At 45.4% G+C, this 21,158-nt stretch overlaps 1 protein-coding gene across 1 annotated transcript in view; it reads right to left on the minus strand.

Moving 5' to 3' along the window:
- LOC139367298 (uncharacterized) overlaps positions 1–19,932 on the minus strand; it is a 75,321-nt gene extending 55,389 nt beyond the window's left edge. Inside the window, exons 1-13 of the mRNA XM_071105522.1 lie at positions 19,760–19,932; positions 15,790–15,966; positions 14,467–14,658; positions 12,450–12,623; positions 12,113–12,312; positions 11,747–11,891; positions 11,329–11,622; positions 11,108–11,207; positions 10,770–10,976; positions 3,469–3,609; positions 2,841–3,019; positions 1,291–1,499; positions 585–729 (exon numbers count right to left, since the gene is read on the minus strand). Coding sequence (XP_070961623.1) covers positions 585–729; positions 1,291–1,499; positions 2,841–3,019; positions 3,469–3,609; positions 10,770–10,976; positions 11,108–11,207; positions 11,329–11,622; positions 11,747–11,891; positions 12,113–12,312; positions 12,450–12,623; positions 14,467–14,658; positions 15,790–15,966; positions 19,760–19,932 — 2,336 coding nt within the window. The remainder of the gene's footprint in view (positions 1–584; positions 730–1,290; positions 1,500–2,840; positions 3,020–3,468; positions 3,610–10,769; positions 10,977–11,107; positions 11,208–11,328; positions 11,623–11,746; positions 11,892–12,112; positions 12,313–12,449; positions 12,624–14,466; positions 14,659–15,789; positions 15,967–19,759) is intronic.
- Between the last annotated feature and the right edge of the window lie 1,226 nt (positions 19,933–21,158).

Below are 21,158 nucleotides of genomic sequence, written 5' to 3' on the forward strand. Positions count from 1 at the left end.
AGCTTTAGCCTTTTGGGTCCCGAAGTAAGTTTTCGTTGGAGGCCTTCCCATCAGAAATAATAATAGGTTGAGGGCCCGTCAGTAATGAGGCCCTGACTACCACTGGTTTACAGTGAGACATGCAAGTGCAAAGGCTATTTGCATATTGATGGAAAATATGATTGTCATTGGGGTTGGATAGGAAAGATGGGAAGATTGATCAAGATTTGACCAAACATGTTCTGTAGGTATAATTAAACCAATATTTAATTTAGTGAAAAATGGGTAAAGTATTCTTTAACTTTTCCACAGACACACAGAAAGGTGCAGAAGCAGCACAGGCAACACCCTTTTTTGGGGCTATTTAAACAGTTATTACAGAGACCGCCATTTGGCTGGCAAATTACTGATCCAAAATTACATGACCGTCACAGCCCGATCACATACCTTACCATACAAACAGCTAAAAGTAGACTGCAATATTGATATGATCATACACGGTGATCACTCCTACTCTGAGACGCTTTATAAATAAGTGCCCCGGGCCCCTGCAGTGAAAGGTTCAGTTACATTGCAGATTGAACATGTCCCCAACTGCCACTGACCTGCTCATGAAAGCCTGCTGGTGTACGTCTTGGGCTTTCCTGACATTCACAGTGGCCTGGACCCAGGTGTGTAGAGCTCTCCTCTTCGCTGCCCTTCTCTCACTCTCCACATACTGACCCAGTAGCTGTCTCAGCTCACACATCCCTTTGGAGAAACCACAGTGTTAGTTTCATCAGCTGCTGTACAATAATGATACAAAACACAGGATAAACTAAATTGACTGCACTGGGGATTTAATGTGGCAATGCCAAGTTCTGTTCCAAGTGTATATTTTGCTTACATGAAGTGTATGGCATGTTTGAAAAGTGGAGTTGCTTGTAAAACTATCCCCCCTTGTACAGTGGCTGATACAACAGTGTTTCTCAACCCATTCCTGGGGGACACCCAGGACCACAGTTTTGTTATAGCCAAGCCCTAACAGAACAACTGATCAAGGGCTTGGTGGTTAGTGGGTCAGTTGACTCCGGTGTGTTAGGGCTGGGCTAGAACAAAAGTGTGCATTCACTCTCTACCAGGAATCGACCAGGAAAAATGGGTGTATTCAGAGAAATGTAAACGCTTTTGTTGAAATAGAATGAAGAGCTGACAAGATTCTCTATTATATCTGACAGACATGAATTATTCCTACTCAATACATTTCGATTTGAATGCTCTGGAACGTTAAATCCCCCTGAACAGGCCCCTGGATTACTAAGCGAGACCCACTGTGGGTATGATCTCTCCAGCGCTGCAGATTCTGTCTGGCCCCCAGCGCCAGTCTCTCCTGGCCTCTCCTGCGGAACTCAAGGCTGCGGGTGGCAGACCCCCTCCAGTGGGCCAGGGCTTGGCCAAGCAGCCTCTGGTGGAGGTGGGCCCAGGCTAGAGCGCTCATCTCCCTCTGGGAGTGGACACATTGCTCCCACGCCGTAAACACCCTACACAAACATGTAGGGAAGGGAAAGAAGGGATTTGGTACTGGTCAGGAGAAATCCTATGGTAAGTAATGTGCACACATCCAATAAAATCCCACATAGGAGAAGTGAAACTTAAACAAAATTCCCTTTGTGGTCAAAATGTTGCTAATGAAACTACAGGAGCATCTACAGCATTGCCTGTATTTCTCTTCATCCCCTATACCTTTGAAAATAGTGTTTTGTTTGTATAAAATATACACACACACACACACACACTGCTCAGAAAAATAAAGGGAACACATAAACAACACAATGTAACTTCAAGTCAATCACACTTCTGTGAAATCAAACTGTCCACTTAAGAAGCAACACTGATTGACAATACATTTCACATGCTGTTGTGCAAATGGAATAGACAACAGGTGGAAATGTTAGGCAATTAGCAAGACACCCCCAAATGAAGGAGTGGTTCTGCAGGTGGGGACCTCAGACCACTTCTCAGTTCCTATGCTTCCTGGCTGATGTTTTGGTCACTTTTGAATGCTGGCAGTGCTTTCACTGTAGTGGTAGCATGAGACGGAGTCTACAACCCACACAAGTGGCTCAGGTAGTGCAGCTCATCCAGGATGGCACATCAATGCGAGCTGTGGCAAGAAGGGTTGCTGTGTCTGTCAGCGTAGTGTCCAGAGCATGGAGGCGCTACCAGGAGACAGGCCAGTACATCAGGAGACGTGGAGGAGGCCGTAGGAGGGCAACAACCCAGCAGAAGGACTGCTACCTCCGCCTTTGTGTAAGGAGGAGCAGGAGGAGCACTGCCAGAGCCCTGCAAAATGACCTCCAGTAGGCCACAAATGTGCATGTGTCTGCTCAAACGGTCAGAAACAGACTCCATGAGGGTGGTATGAGGGCCCGACCTCCACAGGTGGGGGACCACAGACTCACCAGGAGTTGGCGGATGCTTTAGTCCAGGTCTGGGAGGGGATCCCTCAGGAGACCATCTGCCACCTCATCAGGAGCATGCCCAGGCGCTGTAGGGAGCTCATACAGGCACGTGGAGGCCACACACACTACTGAGCATCATTTTGACTTGTTTTAAGGATATTACATATTATTACATATTATGGATCAGCCTGTAGTGTGGTTTTCCACTTTAATTTTGAGTGTGACTCCAAATCCAGACCTCCATGGGTTGATAAATTTGATTTCCATTGATAATTTTTGTGATTTTGTGTTCAGCACATTCAACTATGTAAAGAAAAAAGTATTTAATAAGAATATTTCATTCATTCAGATCTAGGATGTGTTATTTTAGTGTTCCCTTTATTTTTTTGAGCAGTGTATATATATTCTCTGTCACACAACCTGGTGAGCGTGGTGTGTGTGTAGAAGGCGGTGACGGCCTGGCTTTGTCTGAGGCGTGCTGTCCAGAGGGTGAAGGTGCTGTGGGTCCTCTGTCTCTCTCCTCTCCTCCGCAGCCACACCGCCCTCTTCACCAGCTGGGCCCGGGCCTCCGGGTCTGGCCTTACTCTAATCAACGTCCGCTAAGAGAGAGAGAGGATGTTATTAACCCATAATACCATTAGCAGAAGGGCTACCCTTATTAAAAAATGTTTTTAGAAATTATTGGAGGATAAATCCATGTGAGTAAAAATGTTCCAACATTTGTCTTTTTTTCCTAGCTGAGAAATGATTGGTTGTGTTTATGCTCAGTAATGGTCTGCATTTTTGGATGTCACTGGACGAAGAAAAGTAAATTATGAAAATGTATATCTCACTCTAGCCCACTTGCTCTTCTCTCCCTTCTCCCCAAAGTAAACATTTTAACTACCTTAAAAAATTGATACTTGAAGGTATGGTTATATACCAGCATTGGATTGGTGTAAGCATGGACTGATGGGATTTCCATCATATTCCCTACACCAGTAAATTCCTTGAGGGTAGTGTACAAGTGCACACTTGGAGGAGAGGCAGTTGTACTTCGACTCCCTACCTTTTTCTCCCATGTTAAGAAGCAGCTCCTGAGGACTGCCGTGGTGTGGAAGTCGTCGGCCATCCTCTGCAGGGTGACCTTTGACCTTTGAGCGACCACCCTTCTCCAGTGAGCCACAGAGAAAGTCAGAATTGCAGTTTCCTGTGTGAAGCAGGGAGTACATGAGACAGGTGACCGAGAATACTGGCACACATGTTGACTTTCTGCCGAACCAAATCCACTTCCTATCCCTTCCAGTTGGTCCTATCCCTTCGATGTTGGCAGATCTGTTAGATGGAAGCAATATGCCCTTCGTAAGGCAATCAAACCGGCAAAACATCAGTACAGAGACAAAGTGGAGTCGCAATTCAACGGCTCAGTCACAAGACGCAAGGACTCCAGACAATCACAGATTATAAAAAGGGGAAAACCAGCCACGTCGTGTACACTGACGCCTTGCTCCCGGACAAGCTTCTTATACCTTCTGTGCCCGCTTCGAGGAAAACAGTGCCGCCGTTGCGGGCCACCGCCACTCACAAGGACTGAGCTCTCGTTCTCTGTGGCTGACGTGAGTAAGACACTTAAGCGTGTTAACCCTTGCAAGGCTGCCGGCCTAGACAGCATCCGTAGCCCCGTCCTCAGAGCACGTGCAGACCAGCAAGCTGGAGTGTTTACGGACATATTCAATCTTGCCCTATCCAAGTCGGTTTTCCCCACTTGCTTCAAGATGTCCACCGTTGTTCCTGTACCCAAGAAAGCGAAGGTAACTGACTATCGCCCCGTAGCACTCACTTCCATCAACATGAAGTGCTTTGAGAGGCTAGTTAAGGATCATATCACCTCCACCTTACCCGACACCCTTGACCAGGGATGTCAAACTCATTCTATGGAGGGCCTAGTGTCTGCAGGTTTTTGGTTTTCCCTTTCAATTAAGACCTAGACAACCAGGTGAGGGGTAACGCCTTAGTGGGAGTTCTTAACTAATTAGTGACCTTAATTCATCAATCAAGTCCAAGGGAGAAGCGAAAACCCGCAGACACTCGGCCCTCTATGGAATGAGTTTGGCACTTGCCCTAGACCCACTACAACTTGAATAGCGCTCTAACAGAGGGGGGAATACTCATTTTCCACCATAATTTGTAAATAAATGCATTAAAAATCTTACAATGTGATTTTCTGGATTTTTTCTCCTCATTTTGTCTGTCATAGTTGAAGTGTACCTATGATGAAAATTACAGGCCTCTCTCATCTTTTTAAGTGGGGGTAACTTACACAATTGGTGGCTGACTAAATACTTTTTTGCCCCACTGTACATATGAGATGAGTAATGTAGGGTATGTAAACATTATATTAAGTAGCATTGTTTTTAAAGTGGCTAGTGATATATTTTACATCAATTCACATTACAGCCACATAAGTGGCTGGAGTTGAGTCAGTATGTTGGCAGCAGCCACTCAATGTTAGTGGTGGCTGTTTAACAGTCTGATGTCCTTGAGATAGAAGCTGTTTTTCAGTCTCTCGGTCCCTGCTTTAATGCACCTGTACTGACCTCGCCTTCTGGATGATAGCGGGGTGAACAGGCAGTGGCTCGGGTGGTTGTTGTCCTTGATGATCTTTATGGCCTTCCTGTGACATCGGGTGGTGTAGGTGTCCTGAAGGGCAGGTAGTTTGCCCCCGGTGATGCGTTGTGCAGACCTCACTACCCTCTGGAGAGCCTTACAGTTGTGGGCGGAGCAGTTGCTGTACCAGGCGGTGATACAGCCCGACAGGATGCTCTCGATTGTGCATCTGTAGAAGTTTGTGAGTGCTTTTGGTGACAAGACAAATTTCTTCAGCCTCCTGAGGTTGAAGAGGCGCTGCTGCGCCTTCTTCACGACGCTGTCTGTGTGGGTGGACCAATTCAGTTTGTCCGTGATGTGTACATCGAGGAACTTAACTTACTACCCTCTCCACTACTGTCCCATCGATGTGGATAGGGGGGTGCTCCCTCTGCTGTTTCCTGAAGTCCACAATCATCTCCTTTGTTTTGTTGACTTTGAGTGTGAGGTTATTTTCCCGACACCACATTCCGAGGGCCCTCACCTCCTCCCTGTAGGCTGTCTCGTCGTTGTTGGTAATCAAGCCTACCACTGTAGTGTCGTTCGCAAACTTGATGATTGAGTTGGAGGCGTGCATGGCCACGCAGTCGTGGGTGAACAGGGAGTACAGGAGAGGGCTCAGAACACACCCTTGTGGGGCCCCAGTGTTGAGGATCAGCGGGGTGGAGATGTTGTTACCTACCCTCACCACCTGGGGCGGGTCATCAGGAAGTCCAGTACCCAGTTGCGCAGGGCGGGTCGAGACCCCGGGTCTCGAGCTTGATGAAGAGTTTGGAGGGTACTATGGTGTTAAATGCTGAGCTGTAGTCGATGAACAGCATTCTCACATAGGTATTCCTCTTGTCCAGATGGGTTAGGGCAGTGTGCAGTGGGGTTGAGATTGCATCATCTGTGGATCTATTTGGGCGGTAAGCAAATTGGATTGGGTCTGGGGTGTCAGGTAGGGTGGAGGTGATATGGCCCTTGACTAGTCTCTCAAAGCACTTCATGATGATGGAAGTGAGTGCTACGGGGGGGCGGTAGTCGTTTAGCTCAGTTACCTTAGCTTTCTTGGGAACAGGGACAATTTTGGCCCTCTTGAAGCATGTGGGAACAGCAGACTAGGATAAGGATTGATTGAATATTTCCGTAAACACACCAGCCAGCTGGTCTGCGCATGCTCTGAGGGCGCGGCTGGGGATGCCGTCTGGGCCTGCAGCCTTGCAAGGGTTAACACGTTTAAATGTTTTACTCACGTCGGCTGCAGTGAAGGAGAGTCCGCAGGTTTTGGTTGCAGGCCGTGTCAGTGGCACTGTATTGTCCTCAAAGCGGGCAAAAAAGTTATTTAGTCTGCCTGGGAGCAAGACATCCTGGTCCGAGACGGGGCTGGTTTTCTTTTTGTAATCCGTGATTGACTGTAGACCCTGCCACATACCTCTTGTGTCTGAGCCGTTGAATTGTGACTCTACTTTGTCTCTATACTGACGCTTAGCTTGTTTGATTGCCTTGGAGGGAATAGCTACGCTGATCGTGAACTTCAGGAGACAGCCGAGGGAGCATACCCCCATCCACATAGACGGGCCCGCAGTGGAGAGGGTGAAAAGCTTAAGTTCCTCGGCGTGCACGTCACGGACAACCTGAAATGGTCCATCCACACAGACAACAAGATTATCAAGAACTTCAGCCACCCGAGCCATGGCCTGTTCACCCTGATACCATCTAGAGGGCGGAGACGATACAGGTGCATCAAAGCTGGGACCGAGAGACTGAAAAACAGCTTATATCTCCAGACTGTTAAAAATTCCCCACTAGCCGGCCTCCGCCCAGTACCCCTCTCTGAACTTTAGTCACTGTTACTATCCGGCTACCACCCGGTACTCAACCCTACATCTTAGAGACTGCTGCCCTATGTACATAGTCAAACACTGGTCACATTAATAATGTTTACATACCGTTTTACCCACTCCATATGTATATACTGTATTCTAATCCAGGCTCATCCTTTATAACTTCTGCTGTACACACCTTTCTATTCTTATGCTGTCCATAATGTCAATATACACCATCATATACATTTATATTCCGGATCCTTGAGATCGCTCTAATAATTCTATATTTCTTCATTCCTTTATTTTGGGGAATGTGTGTGTATTGTTTTGTTAAGTATTTGTATTTATTAAGGATCCCCATTACTCTTCCTGAGGTCCAGCAACATTAAGGGAGTTATATACAATTAAAAATATTACATTTTTCACAACACATTAAGTGTGTTCCCTCAGGCCACTACTCTACTACCACATATCTACAATACAAAATCTGTGTGAACGTGTGTCTTATGTGTTGTGTAAGAGTGTGTCTGTGCCTGTGTGTGTCTCTTCACAGTCCCCGCTGTTCAATAAGGTGTATTTTTATCTGTTTTTTAAATCTGATTCAACTGCTGCATCAGTTACCTGATGTGGAATAGAGTTCCATGGCTCTATGTAGTACTGTGCACCTCCCATAGTCTGTTCTGAACTTGGGGACAGTGAAGAGACCTCTTGTGGCATGTCTGGGTGTCCGAGCTGTGTGCTAGTAGTTTAGACAGACAGCTCGGTGCATTCAACATGTCAATACTTTTTACAAAAACAAGTAGTGATGAAGTCAATCTCTCCTCCACTTTGAGCCATGAGAGATTGACATGAATATTGTTAACATTAGCTCTCATGTTCATTTCAGGGCCAGCCGTGCTGACCTGTTCTAAGACAGTTGTAATTTTCCGAGGACCCTCTGTGGCACCTGACCACACGACTGAACAGTAGTCCTTCCCTACAAGCATGCTGAAAGTTGGTTGTCAATTTGTTTACAGTAAAATAGCATTGTAACTGGTGAAACACAATTTTTTTCCAAAACTTTATTAAACTGTTGGTAAAAGGCTGATTGGTTGGCTATTTGAGCCAGTAAAGGGGGCTATACTGTTCTTGGGTATCGGAATTACTTTAGCTTCCCTCTAGGCCTGAGGGCACACACTTTCTAGTAGGTTTAGATTGAAGATATGGCAAATAGGAGTGGCAATATCATCCGCTATTATCCTCAGTCATTTTCCATCCAGGTTGTCAGACCCCGTTGGCTTGTCATTGTTGATAGACAATTTTTAACACCTCTTCCACACTTTATGGAATTAAAAATTACAATACCAGTCTTTCATAATTTATACTTGGATGTGAAGTGTCACCGTTTGTTGCTGGCATGTCATGCATAAGTTTGATAATCTTGCCAATGAACAAAAATCATAAAAGTAATTGGCAATATCAATGTGTTTTGTGATGAATGAGCCATCCGATTCAATGAATGGAGCTGAGTGCCTTTTTGCATGTAAGGTGTAAGGTGCACAAAACCTTTGAACTATCATTCATGTTTGTTTCATATTATACTTTCTTGTTTTTATTCAGTTTAGTCACAGGATTTTTCAATTTGCAGTATGTTTGCAAATCGGTTGAGCAGCCAGACTTATTTGCCATTCCTTTTGCTTTTTTTTGCTCAACCATACCATTTTTCAATTCCTCATCCATCCACGGGGATTCATGTTTTTACAGTAATTTTCTTAATGGGTGCATTGCTTATTAGTAACTGGGATAAGCAATTTCATAAATGTGTCAAGTGCAGCGTCTGGTTGCTCCTCATTACACACCACTGACCAACACATATTCTTTACATCATCAACATCAGAATCACTACAAAAAACGTATTGTATGACCTCTTATTCACTATAATAGGCCCAGCCATTGGAACTTTGGATTTCCTAGATATGGCTATTATATTGTGATCACTACTTCCTATGGATTTGGATGCTGCTTTAAAGCAAATTTCTTCAGCATTAGTAAAGATGTGATCAATACCCGTTGATGATTTAATTCCTGTGCTGTTTAACTACGCTGTTAGGTTGACTGATAACCTGAATCAGGTTGCAGGCACTGGTTACAGTTTGAAGTTTTCCTGAGTGGGCAGCCTGGTGATAGCCAGTCAATATTTAAAATATAGAAAATAGACCTCTGTTGATATCACATACATTATCAAACATTTCACACATGTTATCCAGATACTGACTGTTAGTACTTGGTGGTCTATAGCAGCTTCCCACAAGAATGGGCTTTAATTGAGGCAAAACCTGTAGCCATATTACATCAACAATACTTAACATTAGATCCTCTCTAGGATTTACAGGAATGTGGTTCTGAATATAAACAGCAACACCATTGGCATTTCTGTCTTTTCTGTAGATGTTATCATGTATTGCTACCACTGTATCAAAGTTATTATCGAAGTCAGTTTCAGAGATAGAATATGAATGTCACCTGTTACTAGCAAGTTTTATTGATTTCTTGAACCTTGTTTCTTAACGTGAGCTATTTTTTTTATCACTTTTCTGGGATGCTTGCTTGTTTTCATTGCTTTACTGGGAAGCTTAGCAGAACATAACATGCTCATGTTATTTATGTTATTGCAGGGTGAGCTGCACACAGCTACAATGCTAACAGTATAAATTCTAGTTCATATGCACACGATTAATGCATACAATAGCTGTAGGATCAGCAGAGGCAGTTAGAGGGACATGAACTAGGTTACTCACACTTACTTTGTGTCTACCATTGCCCCAGGGATGTACATTTTCTGAAGCATTACGGACAACTCAGCGACACAATGGTAGGCATTAACTGAGCTGGGCTTGGGTCAGTCTCAACGCAGCCTTATAGGTATTACTGCACTGTTGGAGCTAGTAACATAAGCAATTCGATACACCCGCAACAAAAAAATGTGTACGCCACCAATACAATTTGAATATGAAGGAATCTCCACCACTACACCCCTTATGCTGGGTGGACACTACACCCCTTATGCTGGGTGGACACTACACCCCTTATGCTGGGTGGACACTACACGTCTTTCAAAATCTTAACATCGCTGAGCCTCTCACATTAAACAACCATCTTTCCTGTACTTTTTTGTCTTGCCAACGTAGTGGTGCACAACCGAAACGATGCGGCACAGACGGGGACGTCACACACAAGATTCTTCACTTGGCCGTGATCATTCTCGATACCACCACGCAAAAACAATTATGTGATTAGATTGTGTAGCTAGAACGAGCTGTGGCTCAAAGCAGCCTCATGAAACATTTTCAGTCAGACATTCACGCTTGCCATACAGAGTTGAAATACCTAGCCAATAAATGTTGAATTGAATAGCATTGCTTGTGAACTTCAGAGCTGTAACGATTTGATGCTTTGATTAAAGGCAATTACAAATGCATACTAGTAGGCAAGTAGTAGACATCGCTCCTGCTCAAGAGTCTACACATTCTGGGTGATGCGAAACAACGTCATTGGCGATTGCAGATCACCATTCTCAAAGCTTGTCGTTGTACATCTCACACTACAAGAGCATTGGAGATTTTGTGCCGATAAAAATCCAACATTTTTGAAAATATCATGATGTCCGGGACGGCTCAAATATGGGAGAGGTAGCCCTCAGACTGCGTCTCTGACCGGTTCACATTAAACAAGCGTCGGTGACGGCCGCGCGCCCCGAGTAGGCAACGACATGGGGATTTTGTCTCCGATCTCAAACTTGTCTGAGACAGCTAAATCGTGGCCAAAATTGTGTACGGTACCCTTACAAAATGTAAAAACATCAAAAGAGGAAAGGGTAGGGAGCTAATTTCAGCCTCCCTGGTAGAATAAGGCTTAATATTAATGATATAATACTGACCATCTGTATGGCTGCGGTGCTGAGGCTCTGGGTGTGTCTCCTCCACAGGCTGAGGGCGGTGCCAAGCTTGGCCCGTCTGCGGACATCTGCCATCAGGCCCATGAGGCGTCGCTGCTCCCTGCCGACTCTGACATAGTCCCTCCACTGAGAGAAGGCCACACTGAGGGAGGGACGTAGCATCCGGCCCACCACACTCCTCATGACACCCTGACAAAGAGAGATGGGAGGTAAGGGGTGTAGAGAGAAGATGGATATTCTTTTAAACTTTTGGCATTATTGTATGTTTTGATAAAGGATGCAAGAATGTGTGGAGATTATACAAACGCAGGATGAAATACCTTTAATCTGGGTGAGCTCTTGTGATCTGGGAGACTTTGATGCGAGAGGCAGAAGGTTAGGTCACCCTCTGCAAAATCAACATGGTTCTCGACCTGGAAGCTTTGTGGAGAAGAGAGCAAAAGGCCTTGAAGCAGGGTTACACAATGTTTGCATCAGTCATACTCTAACACTCACCACCTCCCTTTCAAACAGTGTGTGTGTGTATATTCAACAGACTGACCAGGTCTTGAGACTTTCCAATGGGGATGAGGCCAGTAGGGGGTGTCCTCTGTCCATCTGTGCTGAAGAGGAGCTGTTTGACCAATCGCTGAGCTCCGTGCTGATGTTATGCTCTGCCACAGCAAGCTTCAGGGAGAGGGGAGAGGTGCTGCCGAACCCAGAGGAAGAGGATTCCAGCGCTGCCAGTCTAGTCCTGAACCTGTGCACCCTGCAGGCCTGGGAATCCCACGCCAGCTCATGCCAACGCTGCAGCGCCAATCTCACCTGCTCCCTTGCCCGGGCCACACAGTACAGTCTGAGACAGGTGGGGAGTGAGAGGGATGGAAAGTGGAGACAGAGCAGTTTAAGTATACTCCAAAGCAAGTAAGTGGGGGGGAAAAGAGTCCAAGACGAGAGAGCAGCAGTGTGGTGATAGCTACCTGGCTAGCTGGAGCTTGCTCTTCTCCCTCCTCCAGGAGTGAAGGCTTGTCTGGAGCTGCAGGTTGTCACACAACTCCTCCAATGTGATGAGCCTGGCACCACCATACAACCTTGGCGTCACCGCCTCACTCGGCCTCATATTCCCTACAACATGTGAGATTTAGCACACATTTGCACTTTAACAGCCATGGAATTCATGAAGAACTGCCGGGCGTACAGGCTTTTGCTGCAGTCCTGCTCTGGAGCTTAAAGCCTGTACACCCAGTAGCTCGCCGAGCATTGAGGGTTTGCCTTCCCTGGAGGATTTATGGGAAAGAAGAAGTGAATGACAGAAGGTTTCATTGAAGTTAAGATGCCAGGCCAACCTGTCAGTGTCCCTAGGGTCAGCGCCTGTGTCCTCCTCCTCTCCAGCAGGTGTGTGAGGAGGCGTGTGTGTCGGGACCGTAGCGCTGTGGCTCTCCTCCAGCTCTGCAGGGTGTGTGCGGCCATCCGATCATTCCTCTCGCTGCAGTAACACACGCACGCCGCCCTGCGCTCGGCCACACCCCGCCAGCCACGCAGGATGCTGAGATGGGGTCAAACAATGTTGATCAATGTTAAACTCTGAAGGCACACTCAAAACTAACTGGAGCACACTTGAGTCAAAATGGAGACATTTCATATGATATCATTTGTCTATTTATCTGTGCTCCATAGACTGACTGTGAGAGCTGTGCCCGTTGCCTTCTCTCCTGTATCTCTAGGGCCCCTCTCCTGACCAGGACCCTGCGGTTCCAGGATGTAAACGCCTCCTGCAGCCTCCTCCACTCCAGCAGGTGGTGCCACCTCTGCACCAGTCTGTGCCCGCAGTCTGCCCGGGCAAACTCCTGGTGCCACCTCCCAAAGGCCACTGGTGAGAGGAGATGAGGCCAAAAGACATTCATCATCCCAATGACTCTAATAGACACTTCATTAGCCGCTGGCCAAAAATTGTGTCACTTCTGTGCATGCTAGCGCCAGACAGGTTTGAAACCCAAAGACTCGACGAGGAAAACAGACCGACAGCTCTGGCACTACTAGCTAGCACATATCAAAAGGAACTATTTAATGTGTGAATGCCAGCTGTTTAGCACAGGCGTTTCCAAACCTTTTTTGCACACAACCCCAAATTGACACTAGAAAATGCAGGGGACACCACTTGGAAAAATGATATTCCCCAGTTAAGACTGTTCATATTCACTCAATTTTAGGTCCCGAAGGCTGTCCCAACACAATGACATGAAAGCTCATTCTAATAGGGTAAAAGGCCATTAGTAGACACTAACATGTTGTATTCTATACCCATTTGAAGATAAAAACCTGACCCCATGTGCTGGAACCACTGGTCTAGCAGGAGAAGATAATCGGCATGTTGTAGAGGTAGAGGGAGGCACTATGCCAGTCAGTGTGAGAGTTGGGACTTGGATATATACAAGGCTGTCGTGTGTTTGTTTGAAGTCAGGGTACGACTTAAGAGGAGGGCTCACTGGCACACACACACCACTTGCCTGCTAAAATTTGTCTGGAGAGCACCTGTTCGGCCTCGACACACACGCGCTGCAACCGGGCTCCGTGTGTGTGCTCGCGCCAGCGCTGGGCAACCCTCCTGTGTGCATGTGTGTGTGGTAGTCATATGGAGACAGACCGACAGAGAGAGGGGGAGGGAGAAAGAAAGCAGGAGGGAGAGATGAGATCATTATTCTTGGATCTGTACAGTGTGTGTTAATATTGTTGAGTTTGAGGTATTCAAATGTCAATCCTATACATAGAAGGATAGGATCAATTACTGAACAAAAATATCAATGCAACATGTAAAGTGTTGGTCCCATGTTTCATGAGCTGAAATTAAAGATCCCAGAAAAAGCTTATTTCTCTCAAATTTTGTGCACAAATTTGTTTACATCCATGATAGTGAGCATTTCTCCTTTGCCAATATAATTAATTCACCTGACAGGTGTGGCATAAGAAGTTGATTAAACAGCATGATCATAAAAGGCCACTAAAATATGCAGTTGTCACACATGTCTCAAGTTGAGGGAGCATGCAATTGGTATGATGATTGCAGGAATGTCAACCAGAGCTGTTGGCAGAGAATTTAATGTTCATTTCTCTACCATAAGCCACCTCCAATGTTGTTTTAAAGAATTTGGCAGTACGTCCAATCAGCCTGACAACCGCAGACCATGTATACCAATGCCAGGACCTCTACATCTGGCTTCTTCACCTGCGGGATCGTCTGAGACCAGCCCCCCCGGACAGCTGATGAAACTGAGGATTATTTATGTCTGTAATAAAGCCCTTTTGTGGGGGAAAACTCATTCTGATTGGCTGGGCCTGGCTCCCCAGAGGGTGGGCCTATGTCCTCCCAGGCCCACACACGGCTGCGCCCCTGCCCAGTGCTGTGAAATCCATAGATTAGGGCCTAATGAATTTATTTCAATTGACTGATGTCCTTATATGAAATGTAACTCAGTGAAATCATGAATTGTTGCGTTTATATTTTTGTTCAGTATATCAGTTGAGGACATAAACTGAAAGATCCTCATAGAATGTTAATGGGCCATTTCCATTTGAAAATAAACTGAATTTCAGTTTGTCTCCTGGTCCATTGTAGCAAGGCAATTTAGTGACTACAAGACCATCACAACTGTAACATAACCCTATGGCCATCACTATTTGGCCGCACTAGTAGGGTTATGACCTGACGATGCGTTGCAGCCTATCCCTCTGTCGTCTTCTCTGCTCTGCTCTCTCTAGCCACAGCAGAAGGCTGTGCTGCAGTAGGCTCCTCCTGTGGAAGCCAGCACTCTGATTGGCCCTAGCAGATCGCTCCTCCTCCCTCTGTGTAGCCTGGGCCGCCCACACGCTCCAGGCTGCAGCTAGGCAGCACGCCCTGTGTAAGAGCAGGGGTGTGTTCAATTTAACAGAATGTTCTTATCGTTGCAGTTAGAAATATAATGTGTAGAGCTGACATGACTCACAGTTTTACTTGACAAACACTCATACCTGATCTACACAAAACATTTCTACATGAACATTGTATCCTCCTGAACAGACAACAACACTAGGCTAAACTCAGAGAAGATGACCACACAGTGCCATGGGATTGAAGTTGGAATATATACAACTGAAGAGTTAAATATAACTGTATCCCCTCAGGATCCACTAAGGGCTCTATTAAAATCAGATCCAATTAGCCGACATCTGCATAGCGGTTGTTTTGGCGGTTTCTGAGGTGGAACTGCGTTAGAGCTGTCAAATCCACAAGCGGCTCCTGGCATTATACCTAAAGCGGGCATTGCCATTGGCTGCACTTAGTGGCATTAAGAGAGATCCCATGCAGCCATGTTTACAAGTTTGATCTGATTGAATCAAGGCCTAACATGCTGACTAGACCGGGCGCGCGCGCGTCCACCATCGCGTGCATGTAGATTTTGTCCATCCACAGACGTGATCAGGACACTCAGGTTGAAATACCAAAACGAACTCTGAACTAACTATATTAATTTGGGGACAGGTCGAAAAGCATTCAACATTCATGGCAATTTAGCTAGCTAACTTGCTGTTGCTAGCTAATTTATCCTGGGATAAAAATATTGGGTTGTTTGAAACGTAGAGGACGTAGGTCCTCTACTCTGACAATTCATCCACAGATAAAAGGGTAAACCAAGTTAGTTTCTAGTAATCTCTCTTACTTTGGACTTTATATGGCGGTTGGCAACTAACTTTAAAGGGCATTATCACCACCAACTGGACTGGAGTGTGGACCTCAGTTCATCTTTCAATCAACCACGCGGGTATATGCTCCTAATAACCAAGTGGGAGATGGGGTACTTGCAAAGCGTCACAAATAGAACCACCTATTTTAGCCCCTGGCAACGCAGACGATCGCGAGCAGTTTAGATGCAATGATTGAATAACATGGTTTGTGTACATTTATTTTGTAATGCTCGCACACGTTATGCAAGCAGTTTGGTCAGCATGGAAGACTTACACAAACTACTATCAATAACTGTCCCTTTACCTGTGCTGTTCAGTGGCCAGACGTGCCGTGACCCAGGCAGCTTTCCACAAGGCGTAGGCCCGACTCTGCTGCCTGTGGTCCCAGTGGAGGGCTGCCCTCTGGGCTTGCAGCGCCCACACCTGCAGCCTCACACCAGCCTGCCTCCACACCAGCCAGTGCTTACACAACAGAGTCAGACTGGTAGGGGACGAACACAGAAAAAATGTTACAGGGCCCAAGTCTTTGAGGTTATTATTACAGATGCTTGTGCATTCAGTTCACGTGTTTTGTTCACGTGTTTAGGGGTGCATTGCTGTAGGGCATCGTTCCCATTCATAGCCGAGTGACATTGTCCTAGATACAGAGGTCAATTGTGGGCCATTCCATGGTAATAAAATGACGATGAGACTCAGATTTTTCACCATAAAATGTATGCCAAACAAAAACCATGGATTGCAAAGTTAAACCATACATTTCTATAAACATGGACTACTTTCAACACATTCCACCGACAATTTGACAAACACATTTACTTGAAGAACAGCGCAGATATAGTTTCATAACAGAATGGAGGTAAAATATTTTTGGGGTGACCAAGTTGTCAAAAAAACCTCTTAAATATCTATTCTAAATTAAGATTCAAAGAAGTCTGCAGAAAGAATGGGTTGTCAGTTATGATATGACACCTTAAGTTAAAATGTAATTTTGGTTACTGAACTACAGTAAGTGAAGTGGATTAACACCTGATAACAGAATGACATCATGGTTCCTTGATCTGTACTATACAGAAATACATAATTATGGATATGTGATGTATTCATTGTAAGGTATCCTGAATAGGTACACAAATATCCTCCTTAGCAAGTTTGGGTATTATTCTACGAATTGTCAATTATTGTAATGCCCCCCCCCCCCCCACACACACACACACACAAAACCAAATATGGTTGTTACAGCCCGGAAGAGCTTTGCCACCCGACCCGAGCCCGACAGGCCCCAACATTATACATCGGGTTAGGGCCATGTAATGCATGCTTTTCATCAATAACTACGGTATGGGATGGGCTCGGATATCACAAAATCCATCATTAACATTTTGAAGCTGAGCCATTTGCTCATGCTCTGCTGCGCAGTACAGTCATATCTAACTAAGATTATAAAATTGTCAGAAGTGCTTCAACCTTCTCAAATATAAAACAGGAGAGATTATTTAACAGAAAATAATTATGTTCCTTAAGTTTTGTCGGAGTTTCGAGTGACAAAGTAGCTAACAGCTCTCTCATGTCCCAAATCAGAGCCGTTGCCATGGACACTCGGAGCGGCCATCCGCAGAGCGAGCTGCGCGCGGGGAGCGAGTGACAGACAGAGAGGAGCAGATCATGGATTTACTAACAGAGGAAGTTATTTCTGATTAGGGGTTTCGGGCCGGGCTTTAAACTTGTCAGAAGCAATAGGGTAGGGCCTGAACGTCACGGGCACGGGTGGGGCTTAAAATTCACACCTGTGCAGGGCTCTATGGACCGGATCTAATCTGAACCGATCATAGATGTCTGTTTCACAAGTATTGGACATTACAGTAAAGCACAGCACAATACAGTACATTATACTGCACTCTACTCTAGTGTGCTCTACTGTTCTGCATAGTAATGTGATACTAAACTACAGTACTGACCTATACTTTACTGTACTGTCCAAACTTGTGAAGCAGATATCTACATTTCAACGACCAGTGGTTGAGAAAGCAGTGGTTACAGTAAATGAAAAGAGGGGGCTAATGGATAGGTGTTGGTAAGAGACAGGAGAGGAGACATTAACCGGAGAGAGAGAGGAAGGGGTTGTCCAGACTGCTTCACAATTATGAGCTGAACATAACAGTATACCAATGGAAGGGAGGACAGTAGCAGGATACAGAGCTGAACATGACAGTATACCAATGGAAGGGAGGACAGTAGCAGGAGACACTGAGCTGAACAGTATACCAATGGAAGGGAGGACAGTAGCAGGATACAGAGCTGAACATGACAGTATACCAATGGAAGGGAGGACAGTAGCAGGAGACACTGAGCTGAACATAACAGTATACCAATGGAAGGGAGGACAGTAGCAGGAGACAGAGCTGAACATGACAGTATACCAATGGAAGGGAGGATGCTGGAGACACTGAGCTGAACAGTATACCAATGGAAGGGAGGACAGTAGCAGGAGACACTATGAGCTGAACATAACAGTATACCAGTGGAAGGGAGGACAGAAGCAGGAGACACTATGAGCTGAACATAATAGTATACCAGTGGAAGGGAGGACAGTAGCAGGAGACAGAGCTGAACATGACAGTATACCAATGGAAGGGAGGACAGTAGCAGGAGACACTGAGCTGAACAGTATACCAATGGAAGGGAGGACAGTAGCAGGAGACAGAGCTGAACATGACAGTATACCAATGGAAGGGAGGACAGTAGCAGGAGACACTGAGCTGAACAGTATACCAATGGAAGGGAGGACAGTAGCAGGAGACACTATGAGCTGAACATAACAGTATACCAGTGGAAGGGAGGACAGAAGCAGGAGACACTATGAGCTGAACATAATAGTATACCAGTGGAAGGGAGGACAGTAGCAGGAGACAGAGCTGAACATGACAGTATACCAATGGAAGGGAGGACAGTAGCAGGAGACAGAGCTGAACATGACAGTATACCAATGGAAGGGAGGACAGTAGCAGGAGACAGAGCTGAACATGACAGTATACCAATGGAAGGGAGGACAGTAGCAGGAGACAGAGCTGAACATGACAGTATACCAATGGAAGGGAGGACAGTAGCAGGAGACAGAGCTGAACATGACAGTATACCAATGGAAGGGAGGACAGTAGCAGGAGACACTGAGCTGAACAAGACAGTATACCAATGGAAGGGAGGACAGTAGCAGGAGACAGAGCTGAACATGACAGTATACCAATGGAAGGGAGGACAGTAGCAGGAGACAGAGCTGAACATGACAGTATACCAATGGAAGGGAGGACAGTAGCAGGATACAGAGCTGAACATGACAGTATACCAATGGAAGGGAGGACAGTAGCAGGAGACAGAGCTGAACATGACAGTATACCAATGGAAGGGAGGACAGTAGCAGGAGACACTATGAGCTGAACATAACAGTATACCAGTGGAAGGGAGGACAGTAGCAGGGGACACTATGAGCTGAACATAACAGTATACCAGTGGAAGGGAGGACAGTAGCAGGTGACCCAACTGTGGTTTGTGACTACTATCATTTCCCCTTTTTGCCAATTCAATTGGAGTCATTCTAATACATATTTTTCAGCATTTTGTTAAGGACTTTGTAACAGTGACATGTTTTAATCACTTAAGAAATCATAAACAAAATTGTTATCAGTAAAAACACTAACCAATTAGTCAATCTATTGTACTATATCCTCCCTCCTCATGAGAGAGAAATTAGAAAATATCTTCAAGATATGTGGGTTTTAGGAAACAGAATGACAAGACACTAGGCAATATTTCTTATAGAAGGCAAATCATTTCAGCAAAATTAAATATTAGATTTTAGTAATTTATCAGACAAATATAAATGTTTATATTAGTTGGCAATGGTCTTAATTAATTAATTAATTTCTAATACCTTTTAACACTTTTACTGGTAGATGTTTCCCAAGACCTCTTTTCCATCTGTTTAACCAAAAGAAAAACCTTTGCTTATTCCACATTTTAGGAAGGAATATTGTTGAAAAATTGATATGCCTTAATTTATAAAAAATATAAACTCCGCTTTAATTTGACACCAAATTTGATGTGCTCCTATGAACTTCACATGTTGGTGCTCATGGGTCTTTTACATGGGAAAAGTAAAGGACATAAGGGAATTTGTTGTCGAATTCACATTAGTTGACAAATCAACCAAATGTAAATCAAAACCAGATGTTGAACTGACATCTGTGCCCAGTGGATGGTTGTGTGTCTGTCTGTCTTACTGGTAGTGTATGAGCGATGCCCTGCCGAGCTGCATGCCCTGGATGTGCCTCCTCCAGGCACAGTAGGCCGTCCTCAGGACCAGGGTGTTGCTGGGCTGGGTCAGTCTCCTCAGCAGGCACACGACCCCAATGTCACCCCGCACAGAGCCAGGGCTCACGTTGAGACAACGCATCTGTCCCACACACCTCCTCCACTGTTAGAATGAGAGGAATAACTAGCCGTTTGAATAAGCTGGATGTTCATGAAGATTACATTTCTGTATGTTGTTCGTAGCACACATTACACATACAGTGCATTCGGAAAGTATTCAGAACCCTTGCCATTTCCCCCAGAAAAATGTTACGGCCATATTCAAAAATGTATTCAATTGTTTTTTTCCCCACTCAATCTACATAAAATACCTCACAATGACAAAGCAAAAACAGGTTCAGACATTTTTGCAAATGTATAAAAAAAAAAAATATATATATATATATATATACATCAATAAAATCGGACCCTTTACTCAGTACTTTGCTGAAGCACCTTTGGAAGCGATTACAGCCTAGAGTCTTCTTGGGTAGGTCGCTACACACCTGTATTTGGGGAGTTTCTCCCATTCTTCTCTGCAGATCCTTTCAAGCTTTGTCAGGTTGGATGGGGAGCGTTAATGCACAGTTATTTTCAGGTCTCTCAAGAGATGTTTGGTCGGGTAAATAGGACACTCAAGGACATTCAGAGACTTGTCCCGAAGCCACTCCTGCGTTGTCTTGGCTGTGTGCTTAGGGTTGTTGTCCTGTTGGAAAGTGAACCTTCGCCTCAGTCTGAGGACCTTAGCACTCTGGGGGAGGTTGTCATCAAGGATCTCTCTGTACTTTGCTAAGTTCATCTCCTGACTAGTCTTCCAGTCCCTGCCACTTAAAAACATCCCCACAGTATGATGCTGCCACCACCATGCTTCACCGTAGGGATGGTGCCAGGTTTCCTCCAGAGGTGATGCTTGGCATTTGGGCCAAAGAGTTCAATCTTGCTTTAATCAGACCAGAGAATCTTGTTTCTCATGGTCTGAGTCCTTTAGGTGCCTTTTGGAAAACTCCAAGCGGGCTGTCATGTGCCTTTTACTGAGGAGTGGCTTCCATCTGGACCCGCTACCATAAAGGTCTGATTGGTAGAGCGCTGCAGAGATTGTTGTCCTTCTGGAAGGTTCTCCTATCTCCACAGAGGAACTCTGGAGCCCTGTCAGAGTGACCATTGGGTTCTTGGTCACCTCCCTGACCAAGGTCCTTCTCCCCCGATTGCTCAGTTTGGCCGGACGGCCAGCTCTAAAAAGAGTCTTGGTGGTTCCAAACCTCTTCCATTTAAGAATGATGGAGGCCACTGTGTTATTGGGGACCTTCAATGTTTCAGACATTTTTTGGT

Source organism: Oncorhynchus clarkii, chromosome 16 (assembly GCF_045791955.1).
Source record: "Oncorhynchus clarkii lewisi isolate Uvic-CL-2024 chromosome 16, UVic_Ocla_1.0, whole genome shotgun sequence".
Taxonomy (NCBI): Eukaryota; Metazoa; Chordata; class Actinopteri; order Salmoniformes; family Salmonidae; genus Oncorhynchus; species Oncorhynchus clarkii.